The 23,818-nt window shown below is 47.5% G+C and overlaps 2 protein-coding genes across 2 annotated transcripts in view; both read left to right on the forward strand.

Annotated features, from left to right (window-relative positions):
- Positions 1-10,644, forward strand: part of LOC308152064 (histone H1-like) — a gene marked incomplete at both ends in the record, with an annotated part of 253,564 nt that extends 242,920 nt beyond the window's left edge. The window contains one exon of the mRNA XM_080524973.1: positions 10,534-10,644. Coding sequence (XP_080381099.1) covers positions 10,534-10,644 — 111 coding nt within the window. The remainder of the gene's footprint in view (positions 1-10,533) is intronic.
- On the forward strand, positions 7,289-7,663 carry LOC308152097 (histone H2B; the record flags this gene model as incomplete). Its single annotated transcript, XM_080525007.1, has 1 exon — positions 7,289-7,663. One exon carries the CDS (start codon positions 7,289-7,291, stop codon positions 7,661-7,663), a length of 375 nt encoding a protein of 124 aa, XP_080381133.1.
- Positions 10,645-23,818: the final 13,174 nt, after the last annotated feature.

Below are 23,818 nucleotides of genomic sequence, written 5' to 3' on the forward strand. Positions count from 1 at the left end.
GTCACACAAAAGTTGAGTGTCCCACCAGGTCGTCCCGAGCACCTCAGCCTCAGGGAAACTAGGTGGCCTGTATTCAGAGGGAGAAAGTATAGGTCGCCAAGTAAACTCCCATTGTGAGGACGAATCTAGTGCTGAGACAGTGTATATAGCTCTCAAAAGCTCAAGTGATAACTCTGAAGATATTGTTTATCAGAATACACATACAATTAGTGGTAGTGACAGCCTTTTCTACACACCTGTGACAGTTGGTAATACAGTGACTCTGAATGCTATGCTAGACAGTGGGTCTATGGCTTGTACAATGAGTAAGACGGCAGAGGGAAAGCTTAGAGAGGTTGGAGTTGCTACAGAACATAACCAGTTCAGTTCAAATGTGGTGCTTGTTGGCTGTGGTGGTCGCCGTGTCAAGCCTGAGTCAGCTTTCAACGTGGAAATGGAGGTGTATGGCTGTAGGATTATGGTTCCCACTCTGGTAGTTGAAGGCCAGCATGATGAGTTGATACTAGGCACCAATGTTATTAAATATATCCTCCGGCAGTATAAGCAATGTGATGGCTACTGGAAGGCTGTGTCTACGCCCTGTCCTGCTGGCGATCCAGAATCTGAACAGTTTCTCTCGATGCTCGCTGGTCTGAACCGTTGGCGAGGTGACGTCATACCTGACAAGATAGGCACAGTCAGGTGCAACTCAGCCGTGTGTCTTGAGCCTGGTCGGGAGTACCTGATGTGGGGCAAGCTACCCAAGTCCACTATTGTGTCTCCTGGTAGCGCTGTGATGACAGAGCCCACATCGTGTCGCTCAGCTCCAAGAGGGGTTCTGGTGGCCAGAGTTGTTACTCCTTTGTGGGGAGACGGATGGGTTCCATTGAAGCTGATCAACTCGTCCGACAGGCCCGTCTTGGTAAGACGCAATGCTAAATTGGCCGACGTCTTCTCCTGCATTGCGCTCGAGGACATGGATGAGACCGGACCTGCTGAGGTCCCACTACTCAGTTGCTGTCAAGTAACCCCGTCCATGGGATTGAGTGGGCTCGACATACACTCCTGTGACGTGTCTGAACAGTGTAGAAGCAAGATGGCTGACCTGGTTGTGTGCTACGAGGACATCTTCTCACGCCATCACCTGGATTGTGGAGAGGCAAAGGGCTTCATACATCGCATTCACCTCTCAGATCACAGGCCATTCCGGCTCCCATTCAGACGAGTGCCCCCCAGTCAGTATCAGAAGTTGCGCCAAGTACTGAGTGAGATGGAGGAGAAAGATATAATCAGGAAGTCAACCAGTGAATATGCATCTCCGTTGGTTCTTGTATGGAAAAAGAACGGAGATCTCCGTATCTGTACAGACTTTCGCTGGCTGAACAAGAGGACCCTGAAGGATGCTCACCCTCTCCCTCACCAGGCCGACTGCTTAGCTGCACTTGGAGGTAACTCCTTGTTTAGTACTATGGATCTAACCTCAGGGTTTTATAACATGCCACTACACGAGGATGACAGAAAGTACTCTGCCTTTACAACACCTATGGGCTTGTATGAGTATAATCGCCTCCCGCAGGGCCTCTGTAATAGTCCTGGGAGCTTCATGCGTATGATGACTAGCATTTTCGGAGACCAGAACTATCTGAGCTTACTGGTTTATCTGGATGATTTATTGGTGTACGCCCCTGATGAGAGGACAGCTCTGGAACGCTTGGAGATTGTGTTCAGTAGACTGCGTGGTCATAACCTGAAATTGGCCCCCAAGAAGTGTTTTTTTCTCCTGAAATCCGTCGAATTCCTCGGCCACATAATTAATGACAACGGTGTGTTGACTGATCCCAGCAAAGTTGAGAGCATCGCAAAGATGACAAGTGCTGACCTGATGGAAGCGGACGGTGTAACCCCCTCACAGAAACGAATCAGATCTTTCTTGGGGATGATCAATTATTACCAGCACTTTGTGCCTAGCTTCTCCGCTATTGCAAAGCCTCTCTTCTCTCTGTTGACGGGCCAGAAGAGAAAAGGGAAGGAGAAACAGTCCAAACAAAGGTCACAAAGCAGGAAGTTGAATTTTACTGACTGGACCCCCGAAACGGAGCAGGCTTTCCAGAAGCTGAAAACGGCGCTGGTTGAGACGGCTGTCCTGGCTCACCCTGACTTCACCCTTCATGCTGTCAACGGACACGTCCCTTGATGGCATCGGTGCTGTCCTGTCCCAGATCCAAGAGGGTGAAGACCGAGCGAGGCCAATCGCATTCGCCAGCAAGTCCCTCTCTCAGTCTCAGAGAAACTACCCAGCCCATCGGTTGGAATTCCTAGCCTTGAAGTGGAGTGTCTGTGACAAGTTCAGCCATTGGTTGAAGGGGCATGATTTCACTGTTTGGACGGACAATAATCCATTGACTCATATCATGACGAAGCCCAAGCTGGACTGCTGCGAGCAACGATGGGTGGCTAAGTTAGCGAGCTATAACTTCGACATCAAGTACATGCCAGGCCCACAGAATGTTGTCGCTGATGCCTTGAGTCGTGTGCCTTTCGTCAAGCAGAGAGTCAGTCACAGATTACTTGAAGAGCCCTACAAGAATCTCCTCTCCGAAGTCCAGGATGTGTCGAGTGCTTCTGTACAGGACGCCTTCCGGTCGTCCAATGATAGTGGTGACACTCCACGCCAGGCAGAGAGTTACGCTCAAAGTGTCCCATCACCTCTGCATGTCCACGCTCAGTCTATGGAGATGGATGAAGTGTCTGTTGTTCTACAGTCATATGACGATCTGTGGGAGGTCGGAGCAAGAACGCGCGCTGTAGCAGTCTTGCACCATTTGCCTCAGTTAGTCCCAGGTGGTCAGGACTCACTTCCTGCTTACAGTGAGAAGGAACTCCGGGATGAACAGCTCAGAGACAGGACTCTCTCTCGAGTCTTGTACTATGTGGAGAGACATCGGAGACCCTCCAGGAGAGAGAGAGATAAGGAATCAGTCACAGTCATGAGGTACCTGAAGCACTGGGAGAAACTTGTTGTGAGCAATGGGATACTCTACAGAGTCTCGAGGGATCAAGTTGTGAAGTCAAAACGCCGCCAGTATGTGATTCCTGAGTCTAAGAAAGTTGAAGTTCTGAGAGGTGTTCATGACCATGCCGGCCATCAAGGTCAGTTCAGGAGTCTTGGCTTGGCCAGACAGAGGTTCTTCTGGCTCAACCTCGACAGAGACGTAAGAGACTACGTCTGTAACTGCCAGCGGTGTATTGTCAGTAAGACTGTTGAACCTGCTGCGGGGGCGCCTTTGCAGAATATCACATCAACCAGGCCACTTCAGCTGGTTTGCATTGATTTCTGGTCAGCGGAGGACTCAAGGAACAAGTCAGTTGATGTGTTAGTTGTTACTGACCATTTTACAAGAATGGCCCAGGCATTCCCCTGCAAAGATCAGTCAGCCAAACAGGTGGCGAGAGTTCTATGGGACAAGTTCTTCTGCGTCTTTGGGTTCCCAGAACGTATCCATAGCGACCAGGAAGCTAGCTTCGAGAGTCAACTAGTGAGTGAGCTGCTCAGAGTCTCCGGTGTCAGAAAGTCGCACACAACCCCGTATCACCCGATGGGTAACGGTAGTGTGGAACGTTTCAATAGAACTCTCGGTAACATGATCCGAGCGCTTGAACCAGAGGCAAAAATCAACTGGCCCAGGCGTTTGCAAACTCTGACGTTCATGTACAATAGCACAGCGCATGAGTCAACTGGCTATGCACCTTTCTATCTGATGTTCGGGCGTACTCCTCGTCTCCCTGTCGATATACTCTTCCGGACAGTCCTGAATGATCCAGCTGTCGTCAGCTACGACAAGTATCACGAAGGATCTGAGAGAAGCTATGGTCATAGCCCAGGAACATGTCATAAAAGAACAGCACCGTCACACAGAGCTCTACAACAGACGAGTGAAAGGGCCCACCATTGACGTCGGAGACCGTGTGCTGTTGGCGAACAAGAGAGAGAGAGGAAAGAGAAAGGTGGCTGACCGTTGGGAGTCTACTGTATACACTGTGGTGGATAGGAAGTGAGTAGAGGAACCGCGTTCGAGTCGGAGAGAGTGGATTCCTGTCCTGGGAGTGAGGGAGGGGAGGTTGAAGACATGGAGTATGGGGGAAGAGCTGTTCGGGAGAGGGATGTTCCCTTGACTGTTCCAGAGCCCACGGATCCCAAGGGAAGAACCCTAGAGTGGGTCACCCAGTTACCATTCCCTGACCACTCACGGACAGAGGCTACTAACACTGTAGTGTCTTCAGTCTCGTTTGCCCCTCAGAGGGTCCCCGAGCAGATGGCTGAGGAGCAAATGGTAGATCAGTCCATTAACTCTGATTCTAGATTTGTGGTTAGCGCTGATGATTGTACTGATGTTTCTGGTAACACAAATCAGACAGATGATGCTAGTGACACACAGCGTACTGACACTCTAGCTTCTGTCACACAGTGTGAACATCCTAGTACAGTCACACAGGTCAAGTCCAAGTTTGGTCGCCTTATCAAACCAGTTGACAGATTGATTTATACTATGTCAGGACAAGACATTATCCAAGACACCAGGCACGTGCCGTGAGCTTTTAGATTGGGTAAGCATAAGATATAGAAATACACGTAATTACACATACACGCTATCAGTGAACGCAGTTTCAAGGAAATGCAATTTTGATGCCCTAGAACCCGCTAATAAACTGTAGTGTCACTTTGTGATCAGATTACCAAAAAAAAAAAAAAAGTTGCCAGTTTCGACTATATCAGGGGTGCTCATTGTTCAAAGATCTTTTCAAGTAGCCAACCTACTGAAATCTAAAAGTCCAGTTTCAACATCGCACACGCACACACGCACAACACAGACACACACCGTTTCCATCCTCCATAGTAAACACAACACACTTTCTTTTCACACTTTGTCACACAGGCACTTGACATCACATCACAGACCCTCCCTCTCAAAGTACTCAAACCATATAAACAAGCACAGATCGCCACCAGCCTCGCGAATCATATACATCATATAAACCGCTCATACCAGGCTTGCTGTAGCCGCTGGCGACTCTCCCTTTCTGGGTCAGTGTGAACATCGGTGAGCGAGCGGCCGGGCGGCCTTTAGCCAGTAGTTGTGTTTTTCCAGTCCAGTCCTGTCTACGAAATCCCTTTAGGTCGCTGACAGTAATGTCCATATTCACAAAATCAAGCAAGTTATCCTTATTGATTATTATTATTTAGATCGTTTGAGCTAGCTGGCATAAGCTATTCTGCCGGGCGAGAGGTGAAATGTTAAGTGAACTTGAAAGTGATAAGAGCCAATCAGTAGCTCTTATCGGAATGAAAGACCTACTCTGATTGGCTGTAAGCATGCTTACCCTGGTCACATTAAACAGCGAGTTGAGGCATCGGAAAAAAATTAAAAAGACATTTTCACGCATTCGAATGTACGCGAGGGAAAGCAGAGAGCGGAGTGCTTATATGCAAAGCAGAGTAGGGAGTGCTTTACTCCTACAGGTGGCGCTAAAAATGCAACGTCAAAATGAATGACTCCTGCTGCCCTGGGACCTAAAATACGACTTTTTTAATGAAAACAAACAAACGGTTACATGCACTTTTATTTTAATATTTTCCTTTTTTCTTTTTTCGTTGGGTAAGCACTGCTTACCCTGCTTATATGGACGGCACGTCCCTGCAAGACACTAAGTCAAACATTCGAGCTGTTTGTAGGTCAGTGTTCCAGGCTTTCCACAGTTAGATAAGCCGAAGCTCAGTTCAGTGCATGTATACACTGTGCACACTGACATCCTATGACATATAGGTTTGTTCGTTATTCTGATTGTTTCATAAGAGGTTGTGGCCTCTTGAAGGCTAGTAATACACAGTGAAAAAAGGGTCTTGTGGGGTGTAGAACGCATCCTACCGCCAGTAGTTGGTTGGAGAGATAGTTTACCTCTCTTTCCACTTCATCCTTATAGGATACTTTTCAAGTTGGCTGTCCTGTCCTTTGGCGGCCCTATGTAATAGTGTAAAAAGTAAAAAGTAGTATTTAAATGTATAGTTGCTGCTCAAGGTTGGCGAAATTCAGGGGAGATGGGTGTAACAGAGTTGGGAATGTATGTTTAGTTGTGGTGAATGTAGATGAGTTTCGCCGTGCTTGAGCAGCCCTGGTTGTTGTTGGAGCCCCCTTTGGAGTTTGGGTGTACTGCAGGTCTGCGCGTTCTTTTGTCCTTCTGTTGTTGCCGTACTTACGGTGGTACCAGAATATGGCTGCCATCTTAATGGGTATGTGCGCGATGTAAAATGCTCCTCGTGTTTTGTTGTTTGTGTGGAGAATCTTGTAATGTAGGGTGAAAATGTTGGTGTAGTACTGTGCTGTTTGTTTTTACATGTATTGTGATGATGTGATGTATTGTGATGATGTGAAACAGAACATTTATTGTATGTTATTTTGAATGCGCAGATTCACAAGAGTTGCAGACCAGAGGAAGATTTGTGTTTTATATGTCTTCCATGCAGGTATGTTGCTCCACATGTTGTTTGTAATTGTTATTTGTAATGTTTGAGGGAAATTTGTGTTCTTTCTGTAAACAAATTATTCTGATGTGAAATATACATACACGGTGGGACAACCAGAATATGGCTGCCATCTTAATGGATTCACAAGAGTTGCAGACCAGAGGAAGATTTGTGTTTTATATGTCTTCCATGCAGATCAATACAAATAATTGGTTGAAAGAAGTTTGCCTGTTTGACCATCGTTACACATGTTTCAATGTTTCAATGACGGAGGTAAAAGAAGAATAGATGTGAACACAGGAAAGGTGTCGACACTGGATCTCACATTGGTTAATAATAATAACTGCTGCCATATGGAAGCCAATAAAAAAGGAGACAAGAGGAAGACACCTCCATGTTGTGGGTAGTGAGAAAAACAGGGGAGGAAATAGAAAAGAGGGGGGAGTAATGACAAGACGAGGAATCGGACACAGTAACTTGAACAGAACATTCCACATTATAGGACGCATCCAAGAAGATGAGGAAGAAGAAAGTGAAAAAACACCACGGCAACCGGACAGCAGAGTGGTAAAGCAGCGTAATGGATGTGTGGGGGAGGAGACTTAGGAGCCCGCGCGCGCGCAGATCATTTATGTGTCCGCGAGGCAAGCGTATGTTTGTTGAGTGCCTGAGTCAAGCTCGAAAGCGTGTGTCAGCAGCCGCCTAATTTGCATAGCTCCCCCTTCATATATCGGGTAGGTGACCACAGCCCCGCCATTCGTTCCTGAAAAGAAACGAGCCATCATCAACATGCCCGAGCCAGCGAAGTCAGCGCCCAAGAAGGGCTCCAAGAAAGCCGTCACCAAGACCGCAGGCAAAACCGGCAAGAAGCGCAGAAAGTCCAGGAAGGAGAGCTATGCCATCTACGTGTACAAGGTCCTGAAACAGGTCCACCCCGACACCGGCATCTCCTCCAAGGCCATGGGAATCATGAACTCCTTTGTCAACGACATCTTCGAGCGCATCGCCGGTGAGTCTTCTCGCCTGGCCCACTACAACAAGCGGTCTACCATCACCTCCAGGGAGATCCAGACCGCCGTGCGTCTGCTGCTCCCCGGTGAGCTGGCCAAGCACGCGGTGTCCGAGGGCACCAAGGCCGTGACCAAGTACACCAGCTCCAAGTAGTAGCGCTTCTGCCTGCTCCACTAACCCCAAAGGCTCTTTTAAGAGCCACCCACCCTTTCAACATAAGACTAATTCCATAGCGGGTTGATCTCGCGTGCTACAATGTTGTAGTACTTGAACGTGCAGGTGATCTCGCCACACTTTCTCCCTCCTGTCTGTCAAATGAACGGGTAACTAAGCTGTGCACGCATGGCCAATATATATTGTTTAATATTACTGGGGAATCACCCATCATATATAACCACGATATTAAGATAAATCACATTTAAATCACCATGGAGGTCCTCATTTAACACCCTAAACTGCACAAGTGGCACCGGAACAGCCAACTGAATGTCCTTTCTGTAGATTGTTCTAGCAGTTAGGTGCACAGGAATTAAAAGCGGATTTATCCAATTTAGTGGGGAGCCTCAAGAGCTAACCAAGTCTGAGAACTTAAACACAGATGAACTTCATTACCCTGAATTGTAATAATGAGATTAGGTAAGTAGGGCCTGGAGGACTTTACAGTGGGGGAAATAAGTATTCAACATGTTTAACTTAACATATTGCTATTGCATCTATTCACATGACATTAAGACCAGACATGATATCAACTCAATAAGACCATACAGATGAAGCAATGGTAATAATCCACTGTAGCAATAAAGGGGATGACACAGGCAAGAAGTATTGAACTCTAACTGAAATTTAGTTCAGCCTCATTCCAGTGATGGCTTCGAGATGCTTCAAGATGCTTCGAGATGCTCGCTGTATGAAAGTGAGTGATGAGGATTTTAGCCGTTCTTCAACACTGAGTCTTTAAGTCTTGAAGATTCTGGGGGTCTGCTGGTGAATATTGATCTTCAGTGGCTTCCACACGTTTTATATTGGATTTAAGCTGCCGGTTGACAGTCCAACACCTTTACTTCCTCCCTCTGGAACCAGCTGAGATGTTTTGGATCTTTGTCCTGCTGGGAGACCAGGAGCATCTTCCCTGGTCTTCTGGGTTCCACCAGAGCTCCACCGTGTGAAGAGAAGCAGCCCAACGCCGTGACGCATCAACCTCCCAACTTCACTGTAGGTATGTAGGAACTTTTTTCAGGAATGTTACAGTTTCTTTAGCTGTGTAGTTTGATTAACTTAATACCAATGTCTGGTCTTAATGTAATGTGAATAGCTGCAATATAAATATGTTGAATTACAACAATTATTGATGTGTTGAATACTTATTTCCCCCACTATAAAAGGGAGTAATGAAGAGGGAGAAGTTGTTTAGCAAACATCTTTATCCAACGTGACTTGGAACCCTAACCCTAACACCAAATACATTTGACGTAAGTGAATCATCAGATACATGTTTCTGTGATTTGGTAAGTAACATAGATTTTGTCTTTCCAGAATTACAAACAAAGTGAATGCAGACTGTAGCTCAGAAAGAGCCTGGTCAGTCATGGGGGTAATAGCCTACTGTACAACAGTGTCATCAGCATATCAATACCCTTTACAATTATTTACAGATAATCTAATCCAAAGGACTAAATCACACTTTCAATATAAAATCTCCATTGATGCTTTTTAGTTTGGGACAAACCTTAAGCCTTGTCTGTGAAACCAGCCCACTATGTCTTAACTCTATTCAGTAATGTTCAAACCTTCTATAGAAGGGTTAGGGTTAGGAAGCATGAAGCCTGATCCAGGTCTATTTCAGATAACCTCTGAATGGGTAGGTAATGGTCGACCATATCTAATGCATTGGAGAGATCTATAAATAAAGCAACACAATGTTGTTGTTTTTCTGATCTAGGCAATCATATCATCCCGATGACATTAGGCTGGCGAAATGTGTGACAGGTGTGTGCAACGACTTGGAGTGGTCCAGCTTGATAGCTTTATTAGGCCTGTGTTTCCCTTTAACTTGACGACCCATTTGTTTATGAATTTCTGCATCTGTGCACACTTGGTCCTCTTTCAACCTGTTTCATTTATATTTTCGTTTTATGTGAAGTACGCTGTAACTTGTTTTGGGGAAAAAAGTGCTACATAAATAAAGCGTTTATTAGCGAGAGATTGATGCAACTGTAAGGCTGTAGGCCTACGTAGTCCATTATAGTACTACTCTTAGGTCGTTGATATGTTCGTCGTCTTCATTGTCGGACATTTCATATTCAGGATGAACACAATGTTGTTCAAGACGGACAACACAAGTCACAGGGAACGAATCAACCATTTATCGTGTCAGTGATATGCTGGTAATATGGCAATTGATTGTGGAGACTTCCTCACAGGAGACATGTCTTGTCCATGAAGATGGGGGGAAGTTAGACAAACAACTCGCCTGCCTGCCTTCATTTATTATTATTTTTACAAACAAAGTTATGATCGCAATTTTAAGGCTAGTTACTATCTAGTTTAGTAGCCGAACATATTCATCATAAGACTGCTGATATACATCCTCGACACGGACGACACACGTCTCAAAATATCATCGTGTCAGGATTAAAATGCTGGTGATAATATCGCAATTTATTCCTCAGAGTAAACATGCAACAATCATAGTCTAACTATGGCTTTCACCTGTCTTGTAGGTCGCCGTCAAGACCCTCGTCACCAAGGGCACTCTGCTCCAGCTCAAGGGCACCGGGGCCTCCGGCTCTTTCAAGCTCAACAAACAGGCTGTCGTGGCGGCCAAGAAGCCGGCGAAGAAAGCCGCCACCCCGAAACCCAAGAAGGCGGCCACAAAGAAGCCCGTCGCTGCCAAGAAGTCTCCCAAGAAGGCAAAGAAACCCGCCGTGGCCAAGAAGTCTCCCAAGAAGGCAAAGAAGCCCGCGGCAGTCACCAAGAAGGCCACCAAGAGCCCCAAGAAAGTCAAGAAGGCCACACCGGTCAAGAAGGCTCCGGCTAAGAGCCCCAAAAAGGCCGTCAAGGCAGCCAAGCCCAAGGTAGCCAAACCCAAAACGGTGAAGCCCAAGGCAAAGAAGGCAGCCCCAAAGAAGAAGTAAACATTCAAAGTGTTCTTGCCGACACCATTTGTACCACAAAAAGGCTCTTTTAAGAGCCACCCAGATTTTCGTAAAAACGCATTATCATCCATGACGACAGGAAAAGTCGAGTGTTTATTTTAGTATTTTACACCAGTGTCAACCACGGACTTACACACACGACAATCATGGTTTTACTTATTGAGTAAATAATGAGCAGTAATGAGAGATTTGACATCTAGGTCTAGTTTACACTTTGACGCTATAAAGTGTCACTCGGTAGATCTGTGTGCGGGAGAGGATGGTGGGGGTATGACAGTGTCCATAATGATAAAGTTGCATATAATATCAACATATACAGTTAGTTCCTCTTTCCGTTACACCAATACGTTATATTTGGACAGAAAGGCGGGAGATAACGATAGTTATGGAGATAGACTCCAGTTCTATGAGTGGAGCGGAGCCCCATAGGGGAGCTCTGCTCCTATTGGTTTACCCGCTACCTAAAGTAGCCAATGACTGAATTTTTCAATGCCTGCGCCCGCCTGGGGTGCTATATAAAGGGGCGTCCTTCGCTCCATCATTCTCCCAAACATACAAAACAGCCGGGTTTGAACGAGTCGATGTGGGCCAGCAGCCCTATGGGGCTCCGCTCCACTCATAGAACTGGAGTCTATCTCCATAACTATCGTTCTATATCGTGGAGCTCCGCCCCATAGGGGAGCTCTGCTCCTATTGGTTTAGGCGGAGCGAGCGAGGCCAAATGTACCCCCACTGAGACTATTAATCCGAAAACAATCTCAGCGGCACCCGGAGCTGACCACTGATGTTGGTTCAAGACAACCTTAAAAAGTTGGCCCAACCCACACCGAGTCTGCTCCACTGATCTAGCCCTTACGTGAGCACGTAGGGTTGTAGATCTAACGGAACATGTCCTGGAGGAGGGTCCCCTCCCCAGGCACATCCGTAATCATCCTGACAGCACTTGAATAGAATCCCCAACCAGGGTAATCCAAGTGCCTTCCCCACTACATCAGTCATCAGCAAAACTGAGGACAGAATGAGAAAAGGATGCGGAAGAAATATCACTTACCTAACCCTTACGTTGGGTTGTTGATCTAACAGAACATGTCCTGGAGGAGGGTCCCCTCCCCAGGCACATCCGTATTCATCCTGACAGCACTTGAATAGAATCCCCATGACCAGGGTAATCCAAGTGCCTTTCCCACTACATCAGTCATCAGCAAGACTGAGGACAGAATGAGAAAAGGATGAGGAAGAAATATCACTGATCTAACCCTTACGTGAGCACGTAGGGTTGTTGATCTAACGGAACATGTCCTGGAGGAGGGTCCCCTCCCCAGGCACATCCGTATTCATCCTGACAGCACTTGAATAGAATCCCCATGACCAGGGTAATCCAAGTGCCTTCCCCACTACATCAGTCATCAGCAAAACTGAGGACAGAATGAGAAAAGGATGAGGAAGAAATATCTTTCAAGTAATACCGTACAAAAGGTGATGGCGACGACCAAGACGCCGCCTCACATATCTCCTCCACTCCCACGCCCCTGAGAATGGCCACTGATGTGGCCATGCCCCTGGTGGAATGAGCCCGAATGCCAGTCGGCACAGGCTGCCCCTTCGATAGCCTCGCAAATCCAATGGGACAGCCTCTGCTTCGAGAGTGGTGCCCCGGCTTTCTGTCCGCCGTAGCAGATCAGAAGCTGGGGAGAAGATCTCAGTCCTGCTGTGCGCTTCACATATTGTGCTAACGCGCGCACCGGACATAGACAATGTAAACGCCTCTCCCTCTCTCCGTCGTGAGGAGGAGGAAAAAAGGCGCTCAGAGCACAGCTCTGAACCCTAAACCCACGATTAACCTTAGGGATAAAAGCCGGGTTAGGGCGTAACACAGCTTTTGTTTCGTCATCAGATATGATCAAACAATCTGCCCGTGTCGAGAGAGCACATAAATCACTCACTCGCTTAGCCGTAGTCAAGGCGAGGAGTAGACTCGTCTTGAGAGACAATAAACGCAACGACACAGTGTCAATGGGTTCGAATGGGGGCACGCACAGCGCCTCTAGCACAATCGACAGGTCCCATTTTGGCATTAGAGTCCTATGAGGGCGTCTAAGCCTACACACTCCAGTCAAAAAACGCTTAACCAGCGAATGACTGAACAGTGTCGTTGTCGCAAAACCCTCATGACAAGCTGAGATGGCAGCCGCGTAAACTTTAATAGTTCCCGCCGCCAATCCCTTGTCAAACAGCGACTGTAAGAAGCACAAGAACGTTTCGACCCGACAGCAGACTGGGTCAACGTCCTGTCCCTCACACCACTGTGTAAACACTCGCCAGCGCGCCGCATATCCCTTTGCAGTGGATTGCGCGCGCGCACTCTGAATGGTCTGAATGACCGCGTCTGTGAGACCCCTGCGTTCTAACAAATCCCTCTCAGTAACCAGGCCATGAGGGGGCCCCCCATCATAGGCGGCCCCCTCACCAAGCCTCTGGCTTGAGAGAGTGCATCTTGTCGATGAGGTATGGGCCATGGGCCCTCTACCAACATCTCCATCAGTTCCGGAAACCACGGGTCTCCGGGACGGTCCGGGGCTACAAGAATTAACTCTAGCCTCTCTGACCTCACTCGTGCCAACAGTGGGAGGATAGATGTCAGGGGTGGGAACGCGTATAACAGGACCCTCGGCCATGGGTGGTGTGCGAATGCATCGACTCCCAATGGCGGGTTGTCCTGTTCGCGCAGGGAGAACCAAAGGCGACACTGCGCATTCGTCCGGGACGCAAACAGATCCACTTCTGCTTGCCCGAACCGTGCCCAAATCAGAGACACAATGGAGGGTGCTAACCTCCAGTCGTCGTCCCTCGGGCCTCCCCGTGATAACAGATCTGCTCCTTCGTTGAGCAGACCTGGAATGTGGAGAGCTTTTAGCGAACTCAGGTGTGTGACAGCCCACAGCCATATATCTGTCGCTAGGCGATGAAGTGACGCTGAGCGTACTCCCCCTTGACGATTGATGTATGCTACTGTTGTCGGATCTGACTAACACGTCCAGATCCTTTAACACCGGGGCAAAATGAAGTAGCGTTAACTTCACCGCCTCGAGTTCCAGCAGGTTGATGTGACGCGTCTCTAACGGTCCCCATCTTCCTGCCACCGAACCTGCCTGACACACAACTCCCCACCCAGTCAACGACGCGTCCGTGAAGACTGGGTAGTGGGATGCCGGTCTGCCCATGGCGACTCCGCGCGCGATGACGCGCGGGTCTCTCCAGTAGCTCAGGTCGGTCTTGACCGATCTCGGTATTACAATCAACTTGCGACGGTGTCTCACTGGATCCAGTCGCAGTCGTGCGAACCACCTCTGCAGTCTGCGCATGTGTAATAGGCCTAAGGGGACCACTACATGGGCTGCAGACATCAGTCCTAGTAAGGACATCATTGACAGAGCGGTGATTGTATTTGTCACTCGACACACCCGGAGAGCTGACGTCAGTGTCGCTCTCCGTGGTGCCGATAAACTGGCCCTCATCTTGGCAGTATCCAACTGAATGCCTAGATAGGAAAACTGTTGAGCCGGCCACGGAGCACTCTTTGTCCAGTTGACAGCTAACCCCAGCTGAGTGAGGTGCTGCACCAGTGAGGTTGCGTCCCGAATGGCTCGATTTGGGCATTGGGCCAAGACCAGTAGGTCGTCGAGATATGCTAATATGCGTATCCCGTTTCGCCTCAGTGGTTCGAGTGCTGTCTGCACACATTTGGAGAAAGTTCGAGGAGCAAGCGCGTACCCGAAGGGCAGGCGCGTGTACTCGTAAACCTTCCCTTGGAAGGCAAAACGTAGAAATTTCCTGTGCCTCTCTGTGATTGGCACATGAAAATACGCGTCCCTCAGGTCTATGCTGATTCCGTAGTCGCCCTTCTGTATACAAGACAGAAGGCGCCTCGTCGTCAACATACGAAAGGGGCGTTTCGCCACTCTCTCGTTGAGGACCCTTAAATCTAGTATGGGTCTCATGCCTCCGGATTTCTTTGGGACAAGGAAATACGGGGAGTACCACCCCATGTCCCACTGGTCCCTCGGAACCATTGTCACTGCGCCCTTTGTTAGGAGATTCGTAATCTCCTCCTGGAGCGCACGTGTTTTTATCGGGCAGGACAAAACAGTCTCTCTCACGCCCCTGAAGGGCGGAGGAGGCTGAATGAACTGTAGTGCATATCCCCTCCTCAATGTCCTGTCCAGCCAGCCCGACAGAATACCTGCCCCTTCTAGCCATTCTGTATAACGCAACGACAGCGGCTGGGCCGTCTGTTGTGGTGCAGTCGACAGAAAAAGCTTGAATTTCTGTATGACCCCAGCCGCCGCTGCACACCGAGGAGGTGGCACAGCCCAAGGTGGGGTCATTTCGAAAGGGATGGGCTGACGTCTGTAAAGAGTGTTTGCTATGTGTAACAATGCCCTTTATTGACGCAGGTTTATTATGCCTGATAATCAAAGAACCGGCCGCACGCTCATGAGCTGGGCCAGATCCTGATAGACATGGAGGGGTTATTGATGTAAATAACGGTCCCTCTATACGGCTACAGACAGGGGTGTTTAACCCCGTTTGTGTCGTGATAGGGGTAAGTCTGTTAGGCAGAGAGCTGGCCACACGCTGGTACGCTGGGCCAGTCTCCGCTTTGTTTCTAACCGGTAGCGATTGGACCACGCTCCGACAAGGCAGGCGGGTCTCCGCTCCGGTAGATAACATGGGAAAATCACCTTTACTGAAAAAGTAAGGTGGGAATTTTCCTTATTTTACCTCTTTATGAGGTAGCAGCCATGAAGAGGAAACCGGTGGTGGGGTCATTACCGACCCCTCCTCCAGTGAAACCGGGCCACGCTGCCGTGGGGGGCCGTAGCGGGCCCTCCCAGTGGTCAGCGGCGGGGGCTGGGGATGCCGAGTGGGGCATGGCTCCGTCTGTAGAGGTGGAGCCAGTGCCGCATCACACCGAAACCTCCGTTTCGCAGCCGTTGACGGTCTAGTCGTCACCACAGCGGAAGAAGAAGAGGTGGAGGGTCGCTGGAGGGGGAGGTGGCTGGCAAGGTGCCTCTTAGCCTCCTCCATCGCGGCCAGGCGCACCGTCAAGGTGTCCATGGCGGGACCGAATAGCCCTTGTCTCTCTATTGGAGCATTCAGTAGGGCCATCCGGTCCGCCCCGGTCATGGTGGTGAGAGACAGCCACATCTGTCGCTGCTGCACCACCGCGTTTGCCATCAGGCGACCCCCACAAACCGGCGAGGGCGGGGAGCACGTGCTCTACCTGCCGCTCGCTCTCATCAGAGCTTTCTGATTCTGACACCGGCACCGACCACTCAGCTGGGTGAGGGCGGCGTGATGTCAGGGCCGGCTGAGCGGGCGGGACCATCCCTACTTGGGGAGGTGCCTGCCCAGAACGCCGTTCTTGCTTGTCCTCCGCTGCTAGAAAATCGCAGCGGCAGGTGTCCCGGAGGAACTTCTTCGTGGTCGGCGGCGGACGATCCATCGCTGAAGGGAAAAGTCTCCTCCGCTGAAAAGTGTCCTCCGCTGCTTGGAAGTCGCAGCGGCAGGCGTCCCGGAGGAACTTCTCCATAGGCGGCGGACGATCCATCTTGAAGGGAAAAGTCTGGCGGGTCCTCCAGTCTTAGTAGTCGTCCTTCTCAGTCTTCAGATATAAACCTGTGCTGAACTTTTTGGGAGGATGATGGTACGATACGATAGTTCTTGTTCATGATTGGACAGCTCAGGGCTTGTGCCCTTTTCTATCCATCGTTTCGCTTGGATGTGGAGGTGTAGATGGAGGGGAGGAGCGGTAGCTGAGCCAATGGTAGATGGAGGGGAGGAGCGGTAGAGGAGCCAATGGCTTCCATAGGAGTTTTTTTTTTTTTTTCTCTTGATAGAAGATAGAAGAAGACAACAGGAAAAAGGCCAACATTGCTCAATAGTGCTTATGGGTGGATGCATGGAGGTTATTATCTAGTAAATGAAATAAAAATATAAAATCATAGAATCATATTGTCAGTCAGGATGTTGATGGTTATGGTGGATTGTTTTGCAGGATTATGGAGAGAGGTGTTCCGGTGGTCCATTGTGCTTCTTGAATTAACTGCGTCAGTGATGGATTGTTGATTGCTCGTTGGATATATTTCTGAGTGAGAATGGTGTTTCTTTGTTTGATGGTTTGGAGTCCGGACATGCTGTGGATGTATTGAGTGCTGATGTACATCGGGAGTCTGTATGCCATTTTTATTGCCTTGTTTTGGATGGTTTGGAGTCTGTTGAACTGGTGTTGTGAAGCTGTGGTCCAGGCTGGTGCTGCATATTCGAATAGTGATCTGATGTATGATTGGTAAACTTTGAGGATGATTTCTGGTGATGCTCCGTGTTTGTGTCCGCTGAGTGCTTTGAGGTGGTTGAGTCTTTGATTTCCTTGTTTTTCCAGGTTATTGATGTGAGTGGTCCATGACATGTTTCTTTGAAAAGTGACTCCTAAGAACTTTGCCTCTTTGGCCAGGGTGATGGGGGTGTTATAGAGGGTGAGGTGGACGACAGGTTTGAGATGGGGGTTTTTGGTGAATAATATGAGCTGTGTTTTGGTGGGGTTGAGTTTGATTCTCCAGGTGTTGGACCAGGTTTCTATTGTAGTGATGCATGATTGGAGTTTTTTGGCAGCAAGTGGAATGGATTTTGAATGAGTCCTGTAGCAGAGGTCGTCGGCAAATTGTGAAACATGTCCAATGGTGGGTGGGGGGTAGTAGATGTCTGAGATGTAGACGAGGAAAAGGAGGGGACTGAGGACTGCACCTTGTGGAACACCGGCTTCAGGAGTGAAAGGGGTGGAGAGGGACGTGTTGACTTTGACCTTGATTGGACGATTATGAAGAAAGTTGATATTATGTTGTAGATGGGAAGTGGTAGTTTGAATTTATTGTCTTGGAGTTTGAAGAGTAGTCCGTTGTGCCACATTTTGTCAAATGCCTTTTCTACATCGAAAAATATTGCCATGGTGAATTCTTTTTTGGTGAAACTGCGGGTGATTGCTTCTGACAGCCGAAGGATATTGTCAGTGGTGGATCTGTTTTTGCGGAAGCCAGCTTGGTGAATGCCCAGGAGTCCCGTGTGCTCTATGTGCAATGTGAGGCGTGCAGTGATGGTGCGTTCAAACAGTTTCCCGATGTGACTGAGGAGGCTGATGGGTCTGTAGTTGGTGGGGTTTTTGGGGTCTTTACCTGGTTTGTGGATCATTATGACTGTGGCTGTTTTCCAGGGTAAGGGGAAGTGCCCGGTGGTGAGACAGGTAGTGAAGAGGAGGGAGAGCAGGTTCAGGTAAATATCAGGTGCTTGTTTGATCAAGATGGTGTCAATATTGTCTTCTCCTGGTGCTTTATTTTTTAATTTTTTGAGGAGGGCTTTGATTTCGTGGGGGGTTATTGGTTGTGACAGTGGGTGGTCAGCTGCTGGGATGAGAGGTGGAGAGGAATTGGTTGTGGCCTTGTCAACAGTTTCTTTCCAGTCCTGGTTGAAGTGTGGAGCTGAGGGACATGTGTGGATATTTTGAAGGTGGTTTCTGAATATATTTGCTTTTTCTTGATTGCTGTCGATGATTTGGTCTTGATGTGTTAGAGTTGGTATATTGTTTTGGCTTTGTGAGCCATTCATGTTTTTTATTTTTTGCCAGAAACTACGTGGGTTGGTTTTGTAATCATTGTCCAGTTTTTTGTAGAATGACTTCCATTTTTCCTGTTTGCGTAGCGTGAGCTGCTGTCTGATTTGGTTCTGGAGCCTGTTTATTTCTGCTTTGGTGTCAGGTGATCTGTGTTTGAAGTAGTGTCTGCGTAGTTTTCTTTTCTTTTTGATCAGATGTAGGATGTGGGCTGGGAGCTGCTGCAGTGGTTTGGAGGTAGTGTGTAACGGGATGCATGTGTTGCGTGCCTGGGTGAGGATTGATCCAATGTGTGTGGCCAGCTGGTCCAGTGAGTGGTGGTCGTGTGGGATCTGAGTGATTTGTGTGGTTTGTTCGGTGATGTATTTCCTGTAGTTTTCCCAGTTGGCTTTTTTGTAGTTGAACCGCGGTTGTTGTGGTATGTGTTGGAGTTTGAGGGAGAAAGTGGTTAGGATGGGGAGGTGGTCGCTGCCAATGTCGTGGCTAACAGTGAAGTTTTGGAGAGTGGCTGAGAGGTCTGGTGATGAGAGAGCCAGGTCCAGTATGTCCGTGGCGGAGTTGGCAGAGTGGATGAATGTGGGTTCGTCATTGTTGAGGATGGTGAGGTTGGTGGTGTCCAGTATGTCTTTCAGTGCTGTTCCAGATTTATTTGTGGTATTGCAGTTAAAATCCTTGTGCTTGGCATTAAAATCTCCCAGTATGAGTACATTTCTGTTGTTATTGGTGATGGTGTGGATAAGTTTTTCAGAGGGTTGTGATCCAGGAGGGCAGTAAATGGAGGTGATGAGAAGAGTAGTGGATGGATTTAAAAACAGTGTGGCTGCCATGTATTCGTTATTAGAGAGTTCTTCTTGTGTGAGGTTAAAAAGGGTTTCCTTGTATTCTGTACCCTGTTTGATTAATAGTGCCACCCCGCCCCCATGGCCTGCTGGCCGTTCCTTCCTTAGAATATTAAAGCCGTCCATTTTGAAAGGTGTGTCTTTACTGAAGAGGGTTTCATTGATGGAGGCTACTGTGACCTGTTCCTCTGCTAGAATAACTTTCAATTCGCTTTTGTTTTTCCTTATTCCCCTGATATTAATGTGTAAAAAGGTGGTAGCCATAAAGTAAGGTTCAAAAACTTAAATAAAATAAGTTTAATGAGCAGGTTAAAAGACAGGACTGTTTAAAAAGCTGGTGTTCTTTCTAACGCTTTCCAGGATTTTTTAAATTGAGTTCTCATCCTTGCACAACAGTCTGAGGTCATCCTGTAGCTTGGCGAGGTTTGTGCTGGGGTCTTGGGGGGTCGGTGGTATGGTTTGGGGATTTAGTGGATTAGCGGTAGTGGGGGGGAACTGGAAATTTGAGTGATTTTGTGGCCGGGAACTTCTTGGTGCAGTGGTGGTGAGGGCTAGGTAGGTGGGGCAGGTCTTGGAGATGGAGGGGTGCTTGCCACCACAGTTTGCACATTTGGAGTCTGATTTGTCCTTAGTGCATTGTTTGTGGCAAGGATGATGGAGCGAAGTACGCCCCTTTATATAGCACCCCAGGCGGGCGCAGGCATTGAAAAATTCAGTCATTGGCTACTTTTAGGTAGCGGGTAAACCAATAGGAGCAGAGCTCCCCTATGGGGCGGAGCTCCACGATATAGAACACCAAGTCCCCCAAACTCCCAACCAGCCTAGCGATTACTACCAGGAATTGTCCTTTTGGGATGGTACGACAAGGGCATGCATTATTATTATCACTAGATGCGCAATATAAAACAAAAGGGGCTGCACTGTGTTGTGTGCGTAATAATCCAAGTAACCATTTTCTTTCTAGAGTGCACGTGGGATGGTCATTTCTAGTCGTGGAATGCCAAGACTACGCATTTACTTGCGTTGACATTGATTTGGCAACGAATGTTTTTTTCATGACAGCTAAACCCGTTGAATGTACAGGCCTGACAAAATGTGTTATAATAATGGAATCAACTCTCTTGTGTGGAGATGGGTGGCTCTTAAAAGAGCCGTTGTTATTTATAGGGGGTGGTTGAGTTTACGAATAGTTTAGCCGCCGAAGCCGTACAGAGTACGTCCCTGGCGTTTCAGAGCGTATACAACATCCATGGCGGTGACGGTCTTCCTCCTGTCAAGCCCGTTCACTCATGAGTCAAATGCCGGTTTTAACAGGGAATTCGCTCCGCGCTGTGTCCACGGTGATAGGAGTGGAGGGTCGACTCCATTCAAAAACTTTTGGATTCCCTGGTTTCTCCTCTTTCCGGACACGTTTGAATTGTTATCCTAACCCCCGGTAACCCGAAGTTATTAACCTGCAAACGGCACCGTGTTTGTCTGCCATTTTCACTGCTGTTGCTGTGTACACCCGGAAGCTTTTTGCCAGGCTGCGTGTGACGCGAAACTCCGCCTACTATCGTCTACTCCTCCTACTAGTCCGGGTCTGTGTGTATAATGGAAACCAGAACAGATCAAAAGTGACCCGACCTGACCCCGAAGTGATGCGAACTGCACTAAAGCGGGACCCAGATGGAAAAGTACCACTAGTGAGCAACAAACAAGTGAGGAACAAAAAAGGCGCGCAAAACCTCCGGCGCGTTCAAGGACTGGAGTCTTTGAAAATTGTAACATCGAGTAATTGATACATATGCCTTATACATGCTTGTTATGTTATGTATACTTTCTGCCTGTTTTAACCTGCTGTGGCTTTCACTCTTGTATTATGTTTTATTTGTGTTTTCTTCCTTGTTATGTAAAGCAATTTGTGACCCTTGGTCTGGGAAAGGTACTGTATAAATACATTGTACTTACTTGTTACAATACACACAGTCAGTACAGCATATAAGTTCAACTGATTTGTAGCACGCAAGTTCAACTCACTATGGAATTGCTTTTATTGATAGGGTGGGGGCCCTTAAAAGAGCCTTTTGGGGTAAGTAATAGACGAAAATCGATTTACTTGGAGCTGGTGTACTTGGTCACAGCCTTGGTGCCCTCGGACACGGCGTGTTTGGCCAGCTCACCGGGGAGCAGCAGACGCACGGCGGTCTGGATCTCCCTGGAGGTGATGGTACGACGCTTGTTGTAGTGGGCCAGGCGTATAATATAGGCGACTCCTGACACTAGATTCTATTGGTCGAGTCTGGTTCTGAACAACATTTGAAAAAACACTCGTTGTCCAGTTAGCCAGGTTGTCTAAGAATCACCTATCCATCAGTCATCATAAGAAAAATACATCTATGCTAGGACCAGGCAGTCACAATGCTAGAAAAAGGAAGAATTACATGTTTTCATTATTAACTTATTTACTGTGGAGAAACCTATACTGGGAGGTAGTGGGGATTAAGAGGTCTTTGGGAGGGATATCACTTAAGGACTGGAGTCATTGAAGATTGTAACATCGAGTTATTAAACACCAGTAATATATAATATATACTATACCATACTATAACGTCGACTTCATTGTAGCACGTCAGCTCAAAACACTATGGAATTGCTCTTTTATTGACTTGTCACACTGACTTGGCCAGTTAATGACATAATGGGGGTGATATGAAGGCATATCGATAGATAAGTGGACATGTCTTGGCGGTAGTGGTAGGCTAATTTATTGATTGTACGAGATTATCCACATGTGAACGCCTTTTAAACCATTATTATATTCATGATCTATGTTTAAATCCACCTGTCCCGAGAAATTGGCCATGCGTATGTACCCCAATTATACAAGGACCCCAATTGAAATAAGCCAGTGGCTTTCTTGGGTTTTTATCCTTTTAGTTGACCTTGTATGTAATACAGGCGCGGATCTATGGGTGGGCCTGGGTTGACAGCTGGCCCACCCAGTCAGATTCATAAAAATACATATTTTTTAATAATAAAATATTTTTAAAGTTTAATTTTCACTAACTAACTGTAATGTGAATAGTTTTGTCTTGCGACCGTCATTGCCACCGGCTTGTGAAGAACTGGTAGGACTACACCGTCGGATCTGTCAGCCATGGAGGAACCAGCCACTCAACCAAAGCTGGTAACATTCCCTACTACCACTGTAATAGATGGGAAATCGCGCTCCTTCAGTAGAAATTGGTACGAGAAGTTCAAGTGGATGGAATATAGTAAAGAAAGAGACGCTATTTTTTGTAAAGTGTGTCGACATTTCCCAGAGGCGCACACGGAGTTCACATTTATAAGAGATGGATACAAAAATTGGAAACGTCTCCGGCAGGCCTGTGACAAACACGAGTCTAGCAAGCCGCATGCTGTTGCCCTCACCAAGTTGGATGGGCAAAGCCATGGACCCCAAAGCCGTGGGACAGTGTTAAATCAAATGCACGGTGATGCCGTTTCATTCATAGAGCGAAACCGGCAACACGTTAAAGTTGTGTTAGACATTGCTATGTTGTGTGCCAAGTTGGAAATTCCACTTAGAGGTCACAGAGAAACGGAAGAGGCGCTCAATAAAGGTAATTTCTTGGAGCTATTCAAGTTCATGTCAAAATATGATCCAGAAATGGAAAATAGACTGAAGGAACTGCCTCGAAATGCCACGCTCCTAAGCCATCACATTCAGGATGAGCTGCTTGAGGCTGCAGCCTCACTGCTAATTCGAAAGATAAAGTCTGAACTGCATGAGCAATCCACATATTATGCCATACTTGCGGATGAGTATAAAGATCTATCCAAGCGCGAGCTAGTTGCTGTCTGTATTCGATTCATTCATGGAGGGGTAATTAAAGAACGAGCAGTAGGCTTTGTGGAAACTGCGGAATTGTCTGCTCAAGGAATATCACAGAGGATCCTAGTGTGTATTCGTTCATTTATTTGTTCATACATTCATTTATGTACCTATATATTTATTGTTAATTCTGTCAGACTTGGTCCTCCATAGTTGATGGTTATTGGTTAATTCATTGAATTGCGTGTGCTTGAATGCCTTGCGTGTGTGTATTATAATAACTTGTTTGGCTGTCCGTTGCATTGGGTAGACAGGTACTTTATTTATTTTCTGTTCGTTTCATGGTCTGCATAGTGATCTCCTCCAGTCCCTGCGAATATTTTGCGTGTGTGCATGCGTGTTGGTCGTACCCAAATGTTTCGAGCACCCACGGGCAGAAACATAAATCGGCGCCTATGATCGCGAGCCCGGTTGTGTTCCATCCATCTGGCTGCTCATACATAGGTCTAAAACGTGCGGTGATGAGTTTCACTCTGGCCCACCCAGATTTTTCCAGGCCTACCCATCAGCCACTTTCTGTATCCGCCACTGATGTAATATGTACTTTCATGTACCTACTTCTGCAAATCTTCTAATAAAGTTTTCAATCAATCAAAAAAAAATGCAGTGTAGTCACTCCTGTCCATTATATTACTACCGGAAACCGTTTTAGACGACTAGTGAGTACACTACTCCAGCAGTTGAAAGAAACAATGGCAGAGTGGAAAAACAAAAAAGGCGCGCAAAACTTCCGGCGCATTCAAGGACTGGAGTCTTTGAAAATTGGAACATCGA

This window comes from Nansenia antarctica (assembly GCF_963989245.1).
Source record: "Nansenia antarctica genome assembly, chromosome: 3".
In the NCBI taxonomy this organism is placed as follows: Eukaryota; Metazoa; Chordata; class Actinopteri; order Argentiniformes; family Microstomatidae; genus Nansenia; species Nansenia antarctica.